The 21,097-nt window shown below is 44.1% G+C and overlaps 1 protein-coding gene across 1 annotated transcript in view; it reads left to right on the forward strand.

Moving 5' to 3' along the window:
- Positions 1-20,891, forward strand: part of atp1a3a (ATPase Na+/K+ transporting subunit alpha 3a) — a 38,460-nt gene extending 17,569 nt beyond the window's left edge. Inside the window, exons 7-21 of the mRNA XM_062528792.1 lie at positions 1-2; positions 1,652-1,920; positions 9,058-9,256; positions 10,710-10,954; positions 12,005-12,197; positions 13,435-13,747; positions 14,469-14,619; positions 14,997-15,165; positions 15,719-15,873; positions 16,403-16,526; positions 16,874-17,019; positions 17,989-18,119; positions 18,300-18,401; positions 19,099-19,190; positions 19,437-20,891. The exon at positions 1-2 is cut by the window's left edge and continues 116 nt beyond it. Of these exons, the coding sequence (XP_062384776.1) occupies positions 1-2; positions 1,652-1,920; positions 9,058-9,256; positions 10,710-10,954; positions 12,005-12,197; positions 13,435-13,747; positions 14,469-14,619; positions 14,997-15,165; positions 15,719-15,873; positions 16,403-16,526; positions 16,874-17,019; positions 17,989-18,119; positions 18,300-18,401; positions 19,099-19,190; positions 19,437-19,465 (2,320 nt within the window). The 3' untranslated portion in view covers positions 19,466-20,891. The remainder of the gene's footprint in view (positions 3-1,651; positions 1,921-9,057; positions 9,257-10,709; positions 10,955-12,004; positions 12,198-13,434; positions 13,748-14,468; positions 14,620-14,996; positions 15,166-15,718; positions 15,874-16,402; positions 16,527-16,873; positions 17,020-17,988; positions 18,120-18,299; positions 18,402-19,098; positions 19,191-19,436) is intronic.
- Positions 20,892-21,097: the final 206 nt, after the last annotated feature.

The following is a 21,097-nucleotide window of genomic DNA, read 5'->3' on the forward strand; positions in this document are numbered from 1 at the left end:
AGGTATGGTTGCCATAGCCACTGAAATGATGAAACGGTCATTCTTTCGCCCTGTTTTTTTCCCCCTTGCTTAGTGTTCTTTCTTTTGGCTTCTGTTGCCATGTCATCCCTCCATCTTTGCTCTCGTCCATCCTGTTTTTCTGCCTATGCCGTTCGCTCTCTCTCTCTCACACACAAAGCTCGCTGAACCAAAAGTGCTGCCATGGTAACAGCTTAGCTCTGACTCCTCCATTTAGCGTGCACTTCTCCGTCACCTACGCACGCACTCACTCACTCATTTTCCCCATTCTCTGCTAGGCTCTGTCTCCTCCCCTGTTATCTCTTTCGTTTGTCTCTCAGCCCTTTTAATGGGAGTACTGGCCAGTTCCTTCCATGAAATGAGTCGTCTTCCTCCCTGTCAGTGCCATAAAGGGGTTAACTTCTATACCTTGATGATGAAGCCCTGGCACTGAAACACACTGGTTTAATATAATCTCTTTTTTTTTTGGCTTTTTGCCTTTATTAGTACAGGACAGTGAAGTGGTAGACAGGAAACAAGTGGGAGAGAGAGATGGGGTGGGATTGGGATATGACCGCAGGCCGGATTCGAATCTGGGTCCCCGTGGGCACTCGGACCCGTAAATGGTACGGGCGCTGTAGCCTGCTGCGCCACAGCGCCCCCGGTTTAATATAATCTTTACTCATTTCCTAATACAAAGTCTGTCTGGTCTCTTATCCCCCACCACTGGCCTGTATTTTCCAAGTGGCCAATTATAGAGAAAATCACCTCTTCTCCCTTCAGCATCTCCAACATCACTTCTAGAGAGAGCAAAGATTACACCCCTACTGTCTTTTTTTCCTTTTCTGCCCTCCTGCTGTCTATTATGTCTCCATGATGATGACCTCAGCCCTAGATTTCCCATCTCTGTCTCCTTCGCTGTCTCCATGTCTCTCTCCTGGGCAGTCTGTTGTACTCACTCTGTTGTTGAATGTCATAGTGTTGCTGTGTGAGGTCTTGTGCATGTCAGCGATGTTAAGTTGTGGCCTGCATGGTCAGTGGTCAGCATATGCTTGTCTCACTGTGGCCAGTCAGTGAGCAATGTTGCCTCTTAGCTGTTGGAATCTGGCCTCTACAGCTGGGCCTCTACTGCCCTCTGCTGGTCAAAGCAGGCTAGTGCACAACAAACATGTCATTTCTTTGTTGCAACATTCAAGCAGCTGAAAATGCTACATGTTGTATTACAGTAATAATTTGAGAATTAGTACAGCCCATGTTTTGATACAGTCAGATAATCATGGAGGCAACGTTGTTCTTTAAAAATAACCAGCCTATTTGGCTAGACATAAGTGAAATAGATGCAGAAAGTCAAGGACACTGTATTTGAATAACAATAATAATTTGTCTGACAATCTGTTTAAACCTATTGCAAATTCTTATCATTCTAAGGGTATGAATATGATCGAATATATTACATTAAGTTATAATAATATTAATAATGATTGTTATTTTTTTAAATTATTATTAGTAGTAGTACTAGTATAGTAGTGGTAGTAGTATGTTTTATAATTCACTTTAAACATGAGATGAGGGGTACAAAGGTTTATTATTGACAATGAATAACTAATAATAAGTTATTAATAACTAATTATTTTAATCTGTTCCCCTCTCTCAGGTACTGCTCGTGGCATCGTGATCTGCACCGGTGACCGCACCGTCATGGGCCGTATCGCCACGCTGGCCTCAGGCCTGGACACGGGCAAGACGCCCATCGCCAAGGAGATCGAGCACTTCATCCACATCATCACGGGCGTGGCCGTCTTCCTGGGCCTGTCCTTCTTCATCCTGTCCATCGTCCTGGGCTACACCTGGCTGGAGGCCGTCATCTTCCTCATCGGCATCATCGTGGCCAATGTGCCCGAGGGTCTGCTGGCCACTGTCACCGTGAGCACTTTTCCTTGGTCAAAACAGTGTGTGTGTAGTGTGTGTGTGTATGTATAGTGTGTGTGTGTGTATGTGTATATAGTGTGTGTGTGTGTGTGTGTGTGTGTGTGTGTGTGTGTGTGTGTGTGTGTGTGTGTGTGTGTGTGTGTGTGTGTGTGTGTGTGTGTATAGTGTGTGTGTGTGTGTGTATATATATAGTGTGTGTGTGTGTGTGTGTGTGTGTGTGTGTGTGTGTATAGTGTGTGTGTGTGTGTGTGTGTGTGTGTGTGTGTGTGTGTGTGTGTGTGTGTGTGTGTGCATGTGGATGTGGATAAGAGAGAGTGTTGTATTTTTTCCTGTGTCTGTCCCCACTTTTTCTGTAGGTTGTGCCCCCCCCCCCCCCCATGTTTGTTGCCACTGATCTCAAACGAACAGGAGACCAGATTGTGATCAGTGGTTATTACTCAAGCCTTTTCCCCTGGCTCCATGGGTGCCCCTCATGTGCTCTTTTATACACCCTCCCTTCCTTCCTCGATCCTCGTCCTCACTGATTTAGATAAAGAATGATGGGGCTATAGTCTTTCCAGTGTTACTTATACAGATGGTACGGGTTGAGAATGCTCCTTTCTTTCCCGCACATCGGGACTCCCGAAGCATCGGGAAAACTGCAACCGCAAGGGGGCAACATAGACCGCCCTAATAATATGAAGGTTCGGCTCATGGAAAACCCCGAGGACACCGCGCTGGTGACGAGCGGAGAAAAGAGACATCACGCTCGGCATGTCAGATTGCAGTTTCAGAGTTTTCGAATGTTTTACAGCCTACCTCACAGCTGGCTCTCTCACTCGACGTAGCCTATAACTCAGTCAGTCCAGCAGAGATGCCAGAGCAACGTTTTGGTCAATGGAGAGGGAGAGAAATGCTCCGCATATCCGTCTCATTTAATCCGTCTCATTTAATCATTAAAATGAAGGTGATGACTGGCGAAATTATAATCAAACGACGTTTCAATAAACCATTGTTGAAATTAATGAAAATGGTTTTAGAAGCCTTCAATTCAACCTGAAAGACTCGATAGGCAACCTTAGATTAATTCATTAATTCATTACGGTTACAAACCGCATTTCCGTGAATAGGCTATTATTGTCAAGGCGAAGACGAAAGAGATGGACAAGATGGACATTTAGGCTACATTTATGCTAGGAATACTTAGAAATGTGTAGGCCTATAGGCTATTTTAAAACGGAGGCATGTTCATTTTAACCGGCGACGCTGGGTAGCTTACCCAGCACTTTATCACAGATTTTGTCCCCACCACTTTTTACAACTGAAAATAAAATGTATTTAACAGAAATATCTTTAATAGGCATGCATGCCTATCATGTCACTTTACTTATAACCGTAGGCTACATGCATGGAGAAGATCGCGCATTTTGTAACATTGTATGGATGGTCAGATATGCGATAGGGCAGTGAGGGTGATTCATTGTAACCATCGACTATAGGCCTAGTTCCGCAAAAGAAGTTTTTAGCAACTTAGAATATATGGATCTCGTTATGCATGTTCATGTTGATTCAGAGATAGACATAGACTACCGTGGGCTACTGTGCGTCAATATAACAGCATTTTATCATGTGGTGAATTAATGACTAACGTCAGTTTAACATGTCAGAACTTTTGATCGGCGTTTCAAGTGCATGCTGCGAATAAATGAACTCGACTGACTGAATCCTTTATATTTCTTGGCTAAGTGCGAAGATATTGATACTCGAACGGTGGCGTAACTGGATGAGGCATCTTAATCACACGTCAGCGACCGGGGTTCAAAACTTACTCTACGAACCTCCGGAACCCATTAAGACAAGAGGCATTATTTTATTAAAAAGTTTTGCGATTTTTTTTATGATTGCGATGTTTGCTGAAAAGAAAAGTTAATATGTGAATTCGTGGTTCAGCGCGCGCGCGCACACACACACACACACACACACACACACACACACACACACACACACACACACACACACACACACACACACACACACACACATTTTTACATTTACATAATAGGGCTCGGGCACACGCCTTGAACTCTAGGAATATCGCCGCCATTTGGTAGCGCACTGAACGTAATATCCATTCATTCAGATGCACAAGACAAGAAGCAGAAATATAGTAGCGATTTATTATTTTCCTCTTGCGATCGTGGGTTGCACTGTTACACCCCACTACACAGCAACATACGACCAAGAAGGCAAAAACTAAGTAACAGGAACACACTAAAAGGCGGGAGTAAATCCATAGTAATCCATAGTAAACTAAGGAGTGAAGCTGCCAATGTGGCTGTGCCCGCGAAGTTTTGATGTCATGATCCCGAGCCCTAGTGTCAGGAAGTGTCTGTCGAGAGAGAGGGGGGAGGGAGGCAATCGTCCTCAATGCAGCATATAGGTAGGCTATAATGTCTAGTGAACTGGTTAGACAAGTGTGGGGGAGGGGGAATGATCGCACAAGACAATTGCTCTTCATGAAATGGGTAGTCTCACAGACGTTTGTCGATGTTTAAACGTAGCCTACTACATCACTTGCGAAATCGGACGTGGCACATAGAATTATTAGGCTACTGGATTTAATATAGCAAGTCCATATACTTTGTTCATCCTATATTAAAATGTAATGTGCTGCGGGGAAGCATTGGGGAAGTCAGTTTAAGTTGTCCTGTAACAATTTGCCTCTTATTATAATCAAGAGTAACACGAAAAACACAAATATCATGTATTGTGTCGTAAACAGTTAATGACTTCGTGGCCACTATGCGCAACTGCATCGCGCAGTGAGCTGAAGGATAGGAGGACCGACACTTATTAACACAAAGCTTTGTAAAGCACTAACAACCACCCCTCAAAGTTCATTGTCCATAAGTCCAAACAATAAGTATAAAAATTCGACAATCCAAAACGATAACGAGATCTCCCAGAAACGAAAAACAAGTTTGTTGAGTAGCCTAGTCCTTCCAACAATCTCAGCTTTTGCGTTTGTTAGATAAAAGGCATTCTGTCCTGCTGTATTCCAATGAGAACAAATCATCCACAAGGTAGGCTAAGGGTCACGGTAATGCAGCATGCAGGAATCTATATACGCACAAAACGAATGAATGGGTTATATCGGCCAAAACGAATGAATGGGTTGGGAGAGTCGTCTGGCTGTGTCAGCAGACTGCAGTCGGTCTCGAGGGGTTAAATAACGCACGTACTTGAATTTTAATCTGAAGAAGACCACACGGTCGAAACGTCATTCCTTTGTGATAAAGAAAATAAAATAAAATAAAAAAAGAAGGATTTCAAGTGTGCGAACCTTTTTCCATTTTTTTATGATTTAGCCTACTCTTGTTCTGCACCTTGACCGGGGATGTGCACAAACTTTTTTACTACACTTGAATTTTAAACCAACCATCCTATAGCCATACTTTAATAATCAGATGTTATGCTCATTTTTGTAGGCTACACCTCACCGGCAAGCACGCACGCAAATGCTGCTTTTATTGCACATCTACAATATTGGCCAGGCTATATAGAATAGGCTTTTAGGACTGTATTTTGCCTTCGTGCAACTTTAGTTGTGCTCAATCTAAATTATTGTCAGTAAGAATAGGTCATATTACCAAATGGCGAACCTCGAAAATTATTTAGGATATAGAGCCGTGTCCATTACGCATGCAGTTATTTTTTAGGCTATTGTTTTATTTGAGTATTTTTGTCTAGCCTACCATGGCAAACATAGTTGAAACGTTCGCTCTAAACTTATGTATTTCCAATCGGCTTTCACAATCAGCTACAGCTGCGCATGAAAACTTGCAATGTCTTTACAGAACTGCTTTCACTTCCCCGAGTCGCGAACGCAACATGCACAACAACCGATATTTAGCAAACACATGCATTTCCAGCTCTCAAAACCGATGAGGTCCAGATCTCAGTGGACTCAAAGCTGCCTACAGCCATGCATAGTAAGCCTAATGATAGCCTAATAGTTATGACATTAATAGCCTATTAATGTTTAGTGTTTAACTTTCTGTTTAGTGTTGACAACACAAAGGCCTTCACGTTGTGTGGCAGTGCTTGCTTGCCCTTCGATCCATCCCAGTTGGTGGTTTTGCACCTGTCCCTGAGTTATAGTCTATATGAGTAAGCGCTTATGCTCTAACCGCATAATAAAAGAAGCACCTGCAGCAGTGCTTATGGCAAGGCTATTAACACCTGTCACTGAGCTATGGACAAGCAGTTATGCTCGAAAATTATCATAATAACAGACACACCTAATTGTATGGCTCTATGTTTGAACACATCAAATTAGCAAGCATTTCCTCCCGATAGCAGCAACGTTTGCTTTTTTTTTCTGTCGGTCCGCGGTTGCTTGGTCAATTGCGCAGCAAATTATCAGATGAAGCGGACCTAATTTCACTCCATGTCTCGCGGACCAGCAGCAGTCTCCACGTTTCGCGGCCCATAGTTTGAGAAACGCTGCATTAAAGTGTCATTAAGTTGTAGGCTATATGTTTAGTGTTTTCTTTGTGTGTTTTGCATTGTAGTGTGTTTGCATTGAGTAGTTCCTTAAAATACGGAACAAAGAGCGTCCCGTAGGCTATCTGTTCAATACAGAAGAAGACTTTTACTTATATATTTCTTATAACGAAACGCGAAGAAAAAATACGAGGACTGACCATCTCGCCTCTCCGCGTTTCCCCCAATATCATGGCGACAAAGAGAAATAAATATGATTGGACATTTTAATGTTTGTAGCGCGCCAGTTTACCCAGTGTGTGTGCATTGAGTAGTTCCTTAAAATACGGAACAAAGAGCGTCCCATAGGCTATCTGTTCAATAAAGAAAAAGACTTTAACTATTACTTATATATTTCTTATAACGAAACGCGAAGAAAAAATACGAGGACTGACCATCTCGCCTCTCCGCGTTTCCCCCAATACCATGGCGGCAAAGAGAAATAAATATGATTTGACATTTTAATGTTTGTAGCGCGCTAGTTTACCCAGTGTGTGTGCATTGAGTAGTTCCTTAAAATATGGATCAAAGAGCGTCCCGTAGGCTATCTGTTCAATACAGAAGAAGACTTTAACTATTACTTATATATTTCTTATAACGAAACGCTGCATTGAGTAGTTCCTTAAAATAGCCTACGGAACGAGCGTCCCGTAGACTATCTGTTTAATACGGAAGAAGACTAACTATTACTTATATATTTCTTATAACGCTGGCTGTAGGCGATCTCTATAACCATTTTCATTCATTTCAACAATGGTTCATTGAAGTGTCGTTTGAATGATTTCGCCAGTCATCACCTTCATTTTAATGATTCAATGAGATTAAGGAGTCGACTATTGACGGATATGCTGTCTTCATCATTAAATGCAGTTGAAACTTTCTGCCACCTGGTGGTTGTTTGGGTACATTGCCTTAGCCTCGAAAAAAATCGGCTTGACGCACTGCGGGATCTCTTCGGGAGTCCCGCGGGAGAAGGTGCATTCTCAACCCGTACCCACTGTAGATCAGTTGGAACGAGCCTCAAGGACCGAGGCTCGAGGAGAGTGTTTGAGACCCACCCCATGTGTCTTTATCTCAATAAGTCCACTAGACCAGGAGTGGACATCCCTATCTGCTTAAGGGTTGGTATGGCTAGTAGGTTTCATTGCAACCAAGTATACCTACATCGACCCATTGGAGGTAGTTACAGACCCCAGTCATGCCCAGTCATGCAACCTCAATCTAAGATACTGAACACAGTTTCTGGAAATCTGGAATTCTAACTGGAGCCCTTAATCTCCGTACTGACCATATAGTCTTAAAAAAGATGACGAGTTATGTTTGCTTTGGTGCTTGGTTGATCAAAAAAACTGAAACCACAATACATCCCAACCCAATTTCATACCTTTGACTGTGTATACAGTATGTGTGCGTGCCGTGTTTGTGTGTGGTTCTCAAAATGACTTCCTGATTCATTCATCTGTAATCTATCTGTTTTATGTGTAATTCTATGTACATTGCAAATTAAGGACACTTCAGAGACCACTTTGTCCGTCATTTGGAGTCTCATTCATGACTTCTCACGACTATGACTCTCTCATCTCTATGAACACCGTTTGCTCGTCTCTCCTAATCTCCGTTGTTATTGTTACCATTGTTGTTGTTGATGTTGTTGATGTTGTTGTTGTTGTTGTTGTTGTTGTTTTTGTTGTTGATGTGGTAGGCTTGCACCTCTGATGTCGTATCCGTGAGACTGTGTTGTGTTCTCTCTTATTTGAAACTCTACAGCTGTGACTCCTTTGTTTTTTGACTCTTGTGTACCTTGTAGCTCTGTGACTCTGTGTTCGTGACTGTCGCTTTCTCTTCTCTTTTCTTCTCTCCCCTTTTTTCTCTCTTCCCTCCCTCTCTTCATTCTCTTCTGTGTTTGTGTCTCCTTTTCTTTCCTCCCTCTCCATGTGCTCTTTTTCAGACTCTCACTATTGAAATCGTAGACCAGTCTGAACACTGACAAAAACAAACGTGTAAATTGACCTTCATAATGCGGTTCCAATGCTAGTTGCCTGTTAGCATTTTTTAGCCATTAGCCGACAGTATGCGAGAGTCTTTGAGATGAAACACTGTTGCTTGGCTTCTGCTTGGCTATAGGCTGCTCTTGGTTTGTCCTGCGGGCTGTTTTTGTGCACTGTAGTCTACATTGCTTTGCTGTTCTGCACTCTGCTTTGCTTCTGTTGGCTGTACTGTACTGTCCATACTCCATACTATACTGTACGTTTTACTGAAACCTTCACAGGTTTGACTAGACTTGCTTGACTATACATTGACTCTTTGCATTGCACTGCACCGCAACCCTCTGACCACTCTCAGATGGGGCTGAATACTGACATGCCTTCTGTTTTTCTCTTTCTCTCTCCACTGGTGTTTCCTACTCCACTGGTGTTTCTCTCCTCTTGTTCTTCTCTTTTTCTTCTGTTTTTTCCCCTCTATCCCTTCTTCCTCTCCTTTTTCTTCTTCTCTCTCTGGCTTTCATCTTCCTCTGTTTCTCCTCTGGTCCTCTTTTTCCTCTCTATCATTCTTCCTTCCTCTTTCTCTCTCTCTCTCTCTCTCTGCCCCCCTCCCTTCTTCTCTCAGGTGTGTCTGACCCTGACTGCCAAGCGTATGGCCCGTAAGAACTGCCTGGTGAAGAACCTGGAGGCCGTGGAGACTCTGGGCTCCACCTCCACCATCTGCTCCGACAAAACTGGCACCCTGACCCAGAACCGCATGACGGTGGCCCACATGTGGTTCGACAACCAGATCCACGAGGCCGACACCACTGAGGACCAATCTGGTAAGGCTCGGGTCCATAACTGGGTCCTCATCCGGATTACTAGTAAAATATTGTAGATTCTGACTTTAACCCAGGGCCATATCTGGCCCCCACCTGCAGGCTTCATATGCCCCCCGAGATGTCTTGAATGAGAAGGGGAAATTAAGAGCTGAATAAAATAGATATTCACATCCAGTTGTCATCAACTATGTGTAATAAGCAATATCTCTATGATAGGATAAATGCGGTTTGCTGCATTGACAATTACATTATGTTCATGTAGTCATATACTCTCTATGCAGGTGAAAAAGAGAAAGACTGATATGGGATAGAGGGTATTTCAAGAAAGAAAGAGCAGTATATGGCAGCAGCACACAATATAAACCCCCATGCCTTGTGTGGGACCTAATAAAGGAATAAATGACTAAACAGCAATCTCATGCCCGTGTAGAGAAATGATAATGACCACGAGAACATGATTGGCCCCCAAGAGGTCCCATTCCAACAAATCCGGCCCACTGCCTAATGTGAGCCTGCATGGCTCTTCTGCTGAAGCCCATTCAGACTGGAATCACAGTTTTATTTGGCAGTCTTCTGTGGCACAGTTTCAACTGGAATGCAATCACAAGCGCTTCATCTTTGAAAAGGGAGAATCTCATTGAAATATACAATGGGTTCAGTTGTGGTGCTGGCGCTGACGTGTTTCTCTTTCTCATTTCAAATGCCTGCCTATACACTTTTTTGGCAGCCTGGTTGCCATTAGCTTTCATTAAATGACAACTTTTGTTTTGTTTCTTCAGTCTAGATAAAACCTAGAGATGAATAAGAAGTGATTTCATGTTTTTTTTTTTTTTCAAAACTGAATGTTTGCAATGCAAAACGGCAGTGAACTATCAGGTTTTAATTAAATTAATTTCTGATTCATACCTTAGTTACACCATGGTGATTATGCATTTTGAATGTATGAAGTAGATATGATCCTCCTTAGTTACTTACAAACCTGAAGATGCCTCTTATTATAATAAAATGGGGATGTGTTTGTTAAATTATGTGCTAGTATGTGTTACTAGCTTTGTCATTATTCATATGACTTCACTATAATTGCATCTGACACAAATTTGAAAGCAAAAGTGACAGAAGTTGAAGATGACATTCAGTCAATGATAAAAAAGACTTAGTAGAAAGACCCAGAGCTCATAAGGAGCTCCATTCCTCTCTTCCTTCCTTCATTAATAAATAACCAGATGGAGCTGTTTCCTCTCCTCTTCAAGTCATTTAATAAAGTTAGGAATCTGTCACACAATGTTCAATTTTTCAAATGAAGTCATTTTGAGTGTTATAGCCAACATACTGCAGAGCCAGACTTCCATTAGGCCACCTTCTCACTCTTCCCTCTCTTCCCTCTCTTCTCTCTCTTCTCTCTCTTCTCACTCTTCTCTCTCTTCTCTCTCTCTCTCTCTCCGTCCGTCTCCAGGCGCCTCGTTCGACAAGAGCTCTGGGACGTGGGTGGCCCTGTCGCGCGTGGCCGCCCTGTGCAACCGCGCCGCGTTCAAGGCCGGCCAGGACACTCAGCCCATCCTGAAGCGCGACGTGGCCGGCGACGCGTCCGAGTCCGCCCTGCTCAAGTGCATCGAGCTGTCCTGCGGCTCCGTCAAGGCCATCAGGGAGAAGAACAAGAAGGTGGCCGAGATCCCCTTCAACTCCACCAACAAGTACCAGGTGAGCACGAGACACGGAGAGGCCATAACACCGCATTCACACTGTCTACGTCCGTCGACGGATCACGGAATGCCTGTCTGCCGTATGTATATTTGCATACACGCTATCTGATTGGCTGACGGATCCGTCGCTGCCTGAAAAGTTGAACATTTCTCAACTTTTTTGACGGAGGCAGCGGAGCTGAAGGAACGGACGGACCCACAATTCCTTTCGAGTCCGCCCCATGCAAAGTCAATGAGATCCGTTGACGGATGTAGACAGTGTGAACGCCCTGTAAGGCTCATATCACCTCACTGTGGAAAGTCATGAGTGTTTGCTTGGGCAGAATATGGTTTGAATGTCCCCTTGGGGATCAATAAAGTATCTATCTATCTATCTATCTATCTATCCATCCATCTACTGTATCTATCTGTCTATCTAATATTCTCTATGCCACCGCCTTGGCAATCATGGGGTCCTTCAATCAATCATAAACAACTTCAAGTAATCATGAGAATAAGATCTGTTTGACCTCTGATTAGTGGATACTTCCCTAATTCATATCTTATTACATTTCCCTCAGGATATAGGGATCTAGGTTATCTAATAGATTAATTCTGATTTAATCTATCTAGGGATCTACAGTATGTATTTTAATATTTAATAGATTTTACATGTCAAATGTCTAATGTTAGCCCAGCTATAGCTGTAACTGCCACAGTAATGGAAACCTAATGTGTTTTATTACAGTAATTTCCCGCATATAAGCCGCAGGACAGTGTTTTATGCAAGTTAAAAGAAACAAAACCATTTTAACACCATATTAACTGCCCCCCTGTATTAACCTGATAGCTGAAGAAATGTTTGCTAAATCAATGTATAAGCCGCGGCTAATAGTCTGGAAATTACGGTAATAACATTTCAATAACATCTACATCTCTCTCTCTCTCGCTCTCTCAATTCAATTCAAGGATGCTTTATTGGCATGACAAACAAGACATTCATGTTGCCAAAGCAGTCAAACAAATGTATATCATAGTGTAACACTCTCTCTCTCTCTCTGTTCTCCAGCTGTCCGTGCATGAGACCGAGGACGAGAACGATAACCGCTACCTGCTGGTGATGAAGGGCGCCCCAGAGAGGATCCTGGACCGCAGCTCCACTATCATGCTGCAGGGCAAGGAGCAGCCCATGGACGAGGAGTTGAAGGAGGCCTTCCAGAACGCCTACATGGAGCTCGGAGGACTGGGAGAGAGAGTGCTGGGTGAGAGAGATGGAGAGAGAGAGCGAGAGATAGAGAGAGAGAGAGAGAGAGAAAGAGAGAGAGAGAGAGAGAAAGAGAGAGAGGGAGGAGAGAGAGAGGGAGAGAGATGCTTGAATGTGATGAGTTGTCAATTGTGCTAAAGGTCAGCGGTCTAGGCTTGAGATGGGTGGAATACTTGCTGATATATTCGTCTCATCTACTAGAGAGCAAGCGGGAGAGAGAGAGAGAGAGAGAGAGAGAGAGAGAGAGAGAGAGTAGGAGTAAGAAGGGATTAAGAAAGAGAAGTCTCCATTCTGCTAAATGCATAATTATGCCTACATGCTTCTGTTGGATTAAGAGAGAAAGAGGGAGACTGTGAAAGAGAGATAAAGGGGGGATTTGAAGCGAGGGATGAAAGGAAGGATTGGGGGAGAAAGGAGGATTAAAGGACTGAGGATGAGGATGGTAGAATAACAGAAAAAAAGGGAATGCTCTTACTTTGTAATTCTCGATAAAGGCAAGTTGTCATTTAAACTCCATACAGCTCAGTGGGTATAAGAGAAAGATAAGAAAGGAGATATGAAAGGAAGATGAAGAGGAGGATGAATAAGAGAGAAAGAGAGAGAGAGGAAGAGAGAGAGAAGGTTGCATTCTGATATTTAAATCAGTGGCATTTTAGAAGGCCAAAATGTTGCGCAGTAGAGAGAACAGATAAGGTTCCGGATTCAATTTAGTCAGCACGAACAGAAGAACCTGAGCAGGACATGGAGAGATAAGCCGTCTTTAAATAAGATTCACCGGTCGAACATTTGAAATATTGTAATAAGACATGGCCAGAGATATGAAGTAATAAAAGACAAAGGGAGGAGGGCCACTGAAGTGATATCCTGTCTCTTCGCTTTATCTGTCACCGTTGGGGTAACAAGAGCATTGAGCATTGAGTCTTTCACGGAGCATCTTCACTGTGTGTTGTGCTGCAGACAACATTTACTGTCCATCCAGCTCCCTGTGATGGACTTCAAGTAAATCTATAGTCCGTGATTTTTTTTTTAATGTCAGCGGAATCGTTATGCTGTCGGCTGCCAAAGGCACTTTCGCTGTAGGCAGCACTACCCAGTAGATACCGAGGAAGGGAAAGGTGGAAAGCCTAGTGCAGCCTAACGAGTTTGTCAATATAATCAATACCCGCATTAGTCATCTGACCTGACCCCTGACCCCTGACCTGCGATCTCTGCTCTCTCTCCCTCGTGCTCCACAGGCTTCTGCCACTTGATGCTGCCCGAGGACCAGTTCCCCAAGGGCTTTGCCTTTGACACCGACGACGTCAACTTCCCCACGGAGAACCTCTGCTTCCTGGGCCTGATGTCCATGATCGACCCGCCCCGTGCTGCCGTGCCAGACGCCGTGGGCAAGTGCCGCTCCGCCGGCATCAAGGTCATCATGGTGACGGGCGACCACCCCATCACCGCCAAGGCCATCGCCAAGGGCGTGGGCATCATCTCCGAGGGCAACGAGACGGTGGAGGACATCGCCGCTCGCCTCAACATCCCCGTCAGCCAGGTCAACCCCAGGTGGGCTCACTCACACAGGCAGTCATACACACCTGTGCACAGACACATACACAAGCACCTGCTCATCTACCCTAAAACACCTGTGAATCATTTAGCCTGCATTTACACTGGCAGGGTATCGTTTTTTTGGTTCAATTGACTTTTTTTACTGCCTGTTTATCTATCTTTATCTACGTTTCAAAGTGGCTCATATCAGGTATCTGTGTTTCCATGGTTCACTAATTTGTTTACGGTAACACTTCTTACAGCCCGCATGTACTGTACATAAGAGGGTTTGGTCACCGAAATGCAAGCAAATGTGTTTACGCACATTAGTGTTTAACATGAAATGTGGCAGTACGTATATGGACATATACAACTAATAATCAAAGGAATATTTCGGTATTTTACACTTTAAGCCCATTTTCTGTATTGCCTAGCATGAAAACGAGAGTTTGACACCGAAATCTCGACGATTGAGCCTGTTTGTGGAATTTGGCAGCTTTAGAATGGAGCTCTGTATGGCTTTAACATTGCTCGCTTTGTGCATGGACTATTCTGCCATAAAACACCCCTAAACGTTCGTTTTTAAAAATGTGCAGCTCACCGAGTGGTTACTGGTCTTCAACGCAGCATAATGAGCATAATGAGACAAAAAGCATAATGAGAACTATTGACATGATGTAATGTCAGAATTGTAAAATGTTTCTATACTGTGTGTGTGTGTGTGTGTGTGTGTCAGGGATGCCAAAGCATGTGTGATCCACGGCTCCGACCTGAAGGACCTGTCCCAGGACCAGATGGACGATGTGCTGAAGAACCACACAGAGATTGTGTTCGCCAGGACTTCCCCCCAGCAGAAGCTCATCATCGTGGAGGGCTGTCAGAGACAGGTACAGGCACCACCACACCACCATCTCTCTCTCTCTCTCTCTCTCTCTCTCTCTCTGTTTGATTGATTTCTGTGTGTAATATCTTCCCATCCCTTTCTCTCTGTTTCGTTTTTCCTAGATCGATGTGTACTTTCTCTCTTAGTTACTTTCTCTGTGTCATTAGCTGTTTAGACCATTTCTTTCGAGTCTTTCAATGATACATTAGATAGTGTTTTGCAGTCACAATGTTGCTAGTCAGTATCTTGTACTGCCACTGCCCCGAAAAAGCTTTATTTACTGTGTGCCAATTCTTGCTATCATTTATTTATTGCATGCGAAGATCCTGCCATTGTGAATATTCAATATTGAGTGTTCACACTCTCCCGCCTCTCTCTCAGGGTGCTATCGTAGCTGTCACCGGTGATGGTGTGAACGACTCCCCCGCACTGAAGAAGGCTGATATCGGCGTTGCCATGGGGATCTCCGGCTCAGACGTGTCCAAACAGGCTGCCGACATGATTCTGCTAGATGACAACTTCGCCTCCATCGTCACCGGAGTGGAAGAGGGTGAGAAAGAGAAAGGAGAGAGATTGAGAGAAAGTGAGGGAGGGAGAGAGGGAGGGAGGGAGTAAAAGAGAGAGTGACACGCATGAAGAGAGGGAGTAATGAAAATTGGAGCGAAGGGGAGGGAGAGATGGAAGACCGAGAGACGAAAAGAGAATGACATAAAGGACAAATGGTGAAGAGAAAATGGCACAGAAAATGTTCACTGAGTGACTTTTCAGAATGGCAGTTAATAGGTCAGAAATCTCAGAGATCTCATAGAGGGCATGATAAAAAAAGGCAGGCCAAAGGTAGAGAGAGAGAGAGAGAGATACAGACAGACAGACAGACAGACAGACAGACAGAGAGGAAGAGAAAGAGAGAGACATGACAAAGCGCAAAGACAGAAAGAAAAGGGTTCAGTAGAGATGTGAGGATATGCAGATGAGAGAATATATAGAGCTTAAACATTAGTCACACACAGTGCAAGTAAGACCAATGACCTAACTCTGTGTGTGTGTGTGTGTGTGTGTGTGTGTGTGTGTGTGTGTGTGTGTGCTTGGTGTGCTTGTCTCAGGCCGTCTGATCTTTGATAACCTGAAGAAGTCCATCGCCTACACCCTGACCAGCAACATCCCAGAGATCACACCCTTCCTCTTCTTCATCATCGTCAACATCCCTCTGCCTCTGGGCACCATCACCATCCTCTGCATCGACCTGGGCACTGACATGGTAAGACAACGCAATACTAGCACACACACACACACACACACACTAGACAAAGATACAGGGACATGGATTTCAACAATCTTTTTATTATTATTATATTAAGTATATTTTTTGGGCTTTTTATGCCTTTAATGATAGAGACAGTGGAGAATGACAGGAAGTGAATGGGAGAGAGAAATCTACTGGCAGTGAAAGAATTGCAACTTGATTTTATACTCGTAATCTTGAATCTTGATGTTTTCCTACCTCAGTCATCTTCCCTGACCTCTAAACTCTAACCTGTCTGTGAACTTCAGAACTAAGCAAACCCTGAATCAGATAAGATTACTCATATCATGTACAGTTCTTCAGGGGAAAGTCCCCAAGGACAACACGTAAATTCCATGGCAGACAACCCACAGTATTCACACTCACACCACACTGTCCGCATCTTAAAATAGAGAGATAGTTGTTTGTGATTAAGCTAATCTTCAGAAGTGAGAAAAAAAAAACAAGAAAATGAAAAATAAGGAAAAACCCACCCCTCTGTCAGGTGCCAGCCATCTCCTTGGCCTATGAAGTGGCGGAAAGCGACATCATGAAGCGCCAGCCCAGGAACCCCCTCCGAGACAAGCTGGTGAACGAGAGGCTGATCAGCATCGCCTACGGACAGATCGGTGAGTTACACACACCTGCGCACCTGCACACCTGCGCAGATCAATCATACATAGAGTGAACATGCTGTCAGCCTGTCAGCCAAAATATGCATGGAGCAGAGTTGCTGCTTTACATATTCCATCCCTGACATGCACAGAATGTTCCCTTCACACACATGAACACATGTACAGGTACACATACCAACATAGCCAGAGCCGACCCATCAGCACCACAATCACAGATGCACTATCTTAGTATTCATTTAGTATTCAGTAAACTGCAGTCACATAGCCTGCTCATTTTGCCTTTTTTGTGTACATGCATAGATGTCATCGAAGCACTCACCCCTCCCTTGTTCTTTCTGCAGGTATGATTCAGGCTTTGGGAGGTTTCTTCGCTTACTTTGTGATCATGGCAGAAAATGGCTTCCTCCCCTCTCTATTGGTGGGCTACAGGCTTCCTTGGGATGACCGCTATAACAACGACCTGGAGGACAGCTACGGACAGCAGTGGGTCAGTACCGTGCCATGCTCTCTGTCTCTCTTGTACAGTCACACAACACAACACGTAACGTTTATGTAGCGCTTTTCTCAACGCTCAAAGCTACTCACAGGGAAGGGGGAACCTCGCTAACCACCACCAATGTGTAGCACCCACCTGGGTGATGCAAGGCAGCCATTATGTGCCAGAACGCTCACCACACACCAGGTGGAGGTGGAGAGTGAAGGCCTGAATGAGCCAGTTAGATATATACATAACAGTGGGTATAGTGCATTGAGCTCAATGAGCATCAAACAGGCTAATAGGCTAACTGGAAAAAGCACCATGCCAATCTCTAGCTATGGTGAAGGGTATGTGATGATGTGGGGCTATTTTAATTCCAAAGGCCAAGGGAACTTTATCAGGATGCATAATATCATGGATCCATGAAATAGCTGGCCTTTAAAAATAAAAACATATAAAAAATCCTCCTGCTCCTACTGTATGGGAATTTAACATAGGGGTCAAATACTTATGCTCCCTGTATTTAAGGAAGAACATTTATCTATTTACGATACATTCTTCAATCACAAAGAAAATTAGTGTCCTTAGCGGTTTGATTTTTACTCATTTTTTGAATTAAGGCATTACAATCAATTCTCAAAAGATGATTTTATATTCCTATTTTTAGTCAACTTAAGCATGGGTGTGAATACTTACTATACCTACTGTATGTATATACAGTATATATACTGTAGATAGGTAGATACTTTATTGATCCCCAAGGTGAAACACTCTATGACACTCTGTGTTGGGCAGCCAAGAGCCCACATCAGTGTCCTACCATATCAGATTGTCCCACCATATTTGATTGTCTGTTGTTAGTAATAGTAAGTAGTAGTCTTCTTAAAGGAGTCCTTTCAACAAGTGTATTTTTGTGTGGAATGAGAGTGCTGTGGTCCTCTTCGTCTTCTCACTGTGCCCTCTTGTCCACCCCTGCAGACGTACGAGCAGAGGAAGATTGTGGAGTTCAGTTGCCACACCGCCTTCTTCGTCAGCATCGTGGTGGTGCAGTGGGCCGACCTGATCATCTGCAAGACCCGCCGGAACTCCGTCTTCCAGCAGGGCATGAAGTCAGTGCCTCTTCCTCTTCCTCTTCTTCCTCTTTCTCAATCGTTTTCTTTCTTTTCTTTCTTCCAATCCCTCTGCGTGATTGACATTCTCCTCAGTGTTGAGTGCTGAGTCTGATGCATTTTACATGCTGTGTTGTGGTAACATCGCTGACCTTGTTGTGTGATGTGTCTGCTGTGCAGGAACAAGATCCTGATCTTTGGCCTGTTTGAGGAGACAGCCCTGGCTGCCTTACTGTCCTATTGCCCCGGCATGGACGTCGCCCTTAGGATGTACCCATTGAAGTGAGTCGCCCCAAACAAGCCAACAAACCACCCAATAATACATTTACCGTAATTTCCCGACTATTAGCCGCGGCTTATACATTGATTTTGCAAAATGTCTTCCGCTATGAGGTTAACACAGGGGGGGCATTAATATGGTGCTAATATGGTTTTGTTTCTTTTAACTTGCATAAAACACTGTCCTGCGGCTTATACACAATGTGACTTATATGCGGGAAATTACTGTAATACATTTAGTCTTGAATCATGGTATTGATTGCTACAGAGATACATTATAGAGACATCAGATGATGCTGGAGCACACTTTATGATTGCTGACACCAATGCAGTATATTTCATGTATATACCAGTATTCATGCAGAGGCAACCTGCACTATTATGTATGGTTAATCTGGGATTGTAATGACCTTAATTGGTGACACAGATGCCCTCACTAATGCCCTCACTTTAATTGTTAATTAAAGAGTAGCATTGATGGATTGTGTCTGTTATTGTGGAGAAACGGAAAGATGAGCCCAATACCATATTCCATTTTTTATACTACTTGAGACAATTCACAGTAACACACATTAGTACCCCCTAGTGACAAAGCATGGGAAGTGCATTTGAAGTGCCTATGTCTGCAAGTAGTGTGTGTGTGTGCGCGTTGAACTGTATTGTTTACTAATGACTCTCTTTCTTTTCATTTCTTCTTCAGGCCCAGCTGGTGGTTCTGCGCGTTCCCTTACAGTTTCCTTATCTTTGTTTACGACGAGATCCGAAAACTCCTCTTGCGTCGGAACCCAGGAGGTAAGACGTTGATTCTACTCGTAGACACACTCCTCAGCACAGAGATGTCTTCACTGCTCTCTTTGCCAATAAAAATGATTGTACCTGTCTAAACCCTTACTACGTGCACAAGAATGCTGTCTACTTAAATCCACCTTTTTACCACTGTTCTCCTTCTCATATAACAGAAATACGGTATACTTGTAAGCAACATTGGATTTTAACAAATGTTTCTTTTGTTTTTTTCTCTCTCTCTCTCCTCTACAGGTTGGGTCGAAAGGGAGACATACTATTAAATTATCATCAGTTCATTCCCCCTCACATCCGCCCTTCCCCCTTTCTTCCCTCCTCCTTCTTATGCATCCATTCCACCTTCTCTGAATCTGTCTCTCTTGTCCTCCCCTCCCCTCCTCCCTCACATCACTCCTTCATGTAAGGGAACCCCACTTTAGCAATCTTCCCCTTGGTCTTGCCCCCCCCCCCCCTCTCTTCCTGCCTCCAGAGAAAAACTGCCAAGAGAACGAGGGGACCAACGACGGAGGTGGAGGAACGCCGAGGGAGGGACGGGTCTCTCCGCCCGTCCCCCACCCTCCCTCCATCCTTCCCGTCTTTTTTTTTTCTTTTTCTTTTTTCTACCCAAAGACTTACAGCGTAATCTGCCAGTACTGTTGATACGTCTCTGATACTGTTATTCTTACTACTGACAACTGTGGCTATTGTACACTGCCTCTGTACCCGGTCAAGCCGGTGTTACTTCTTACACCTTAATCAACGGCAGCTTTGTCTAGACCCACTGCCCCCCCCAAACCCCCCCACCCTCCACCACCTGCCCCTTTCTATCTCGGTGATGATGCCCACCACACACATTTCACCACACCCTTCCAAGCCTCTCCCTCCCTCTCTCTCTCTCTCTCTCTCTCTTTCTCTCAGTCCTTTTGTCCTTCGTTCCGCCTCCTTTCCCATGCTACTGTACACCCATCCAGAGAAACAGAGAGATCAAACTGCTGACACCGTGAAAATTCGTCGCACGCTCACACTCTCTTCACAAGTTGGAAAAAAATGACAACCCTCTATCTCTCCTTCTGCGACTCTTCCCTCTCCTGACTTCCTCCTCGTACCCCTTGCTCTTTCTCTCTTGTCTGTTTTGTCGGCTGCCGTGTTGGTGTATTTTAATAGACGACTGAGTGTTTTTTTAATACCACCATTGGCTACTCTCTTCATATTTTTTTTTTACATTTCCCCTGGTATTTTTTTCAGTCAGGAGTGAGCATGAGAGCTGCCTGTCCCCCCCCACCCCCCACCCCCTTTTTCGACCATGACAAAGCACACCCGGCACCCCATCTCACTCTTTTTCTCTCTCACTCTCTTTTCTCCCTCTCTCCTCCCTCGCTCTCCCTCCTGCACTACCCCTTCCAGCCTGCTTCTTCTTCTCTCTCTCCGTCCGTCTGGCCCTGTCTGTCTGTCTGTTTGTGAACAACGTGCAAGAAACCCTCCCTCCCTCCCTCCCGCCTGCCTCTCCCGTTCCCCCACTTCCCCTTCCCCAAACCCTGTTGAAAAGAAAAAAAATTACAATCTCTCTGTGTCCTAGGAAAAAGAGATTTCTCTCCAATTTCATTATTTAACGAAGCGAAGATGTGGAATAAGGTGTTGTACCTTACATGCGAAACAGCAGCAGCAGCAGCAAAAAAAAAAAATGAAATAAAAAGGATCTCTCTTTTTTCAGTTTGGTCTCTGTTTCTGTTTGTGTGATTGACGATCGATGATAGAGTGACAGTTGCAAGCTTGTCACGGCACCTGCATGAATCAACTCATATGGACATAGAAATAGAAAATACGGGAAAATGCTGTCACAATTACAGTAAAGGACAAAAGGAAACGCATCACTGATTCAGTGTGCCGGTGGAGAAACACTAGTGCTGTGTTTAGTC

Source organism: Sardina pilchardus, chromosome 24, assembly GCF_963854185.1.
Source record: "Sardina pilchardus chromosome 24, fSarPil1.1, whole genome shotgun sequence".
In the NCBI taxonomy this organism is placed as follows: domain Eukaryota; kingdom Metazoa; phylum Chordata; class Actinopteri; order Clupeiformes; family Clupeidae; genus Sardina; species Sardina pilchardus.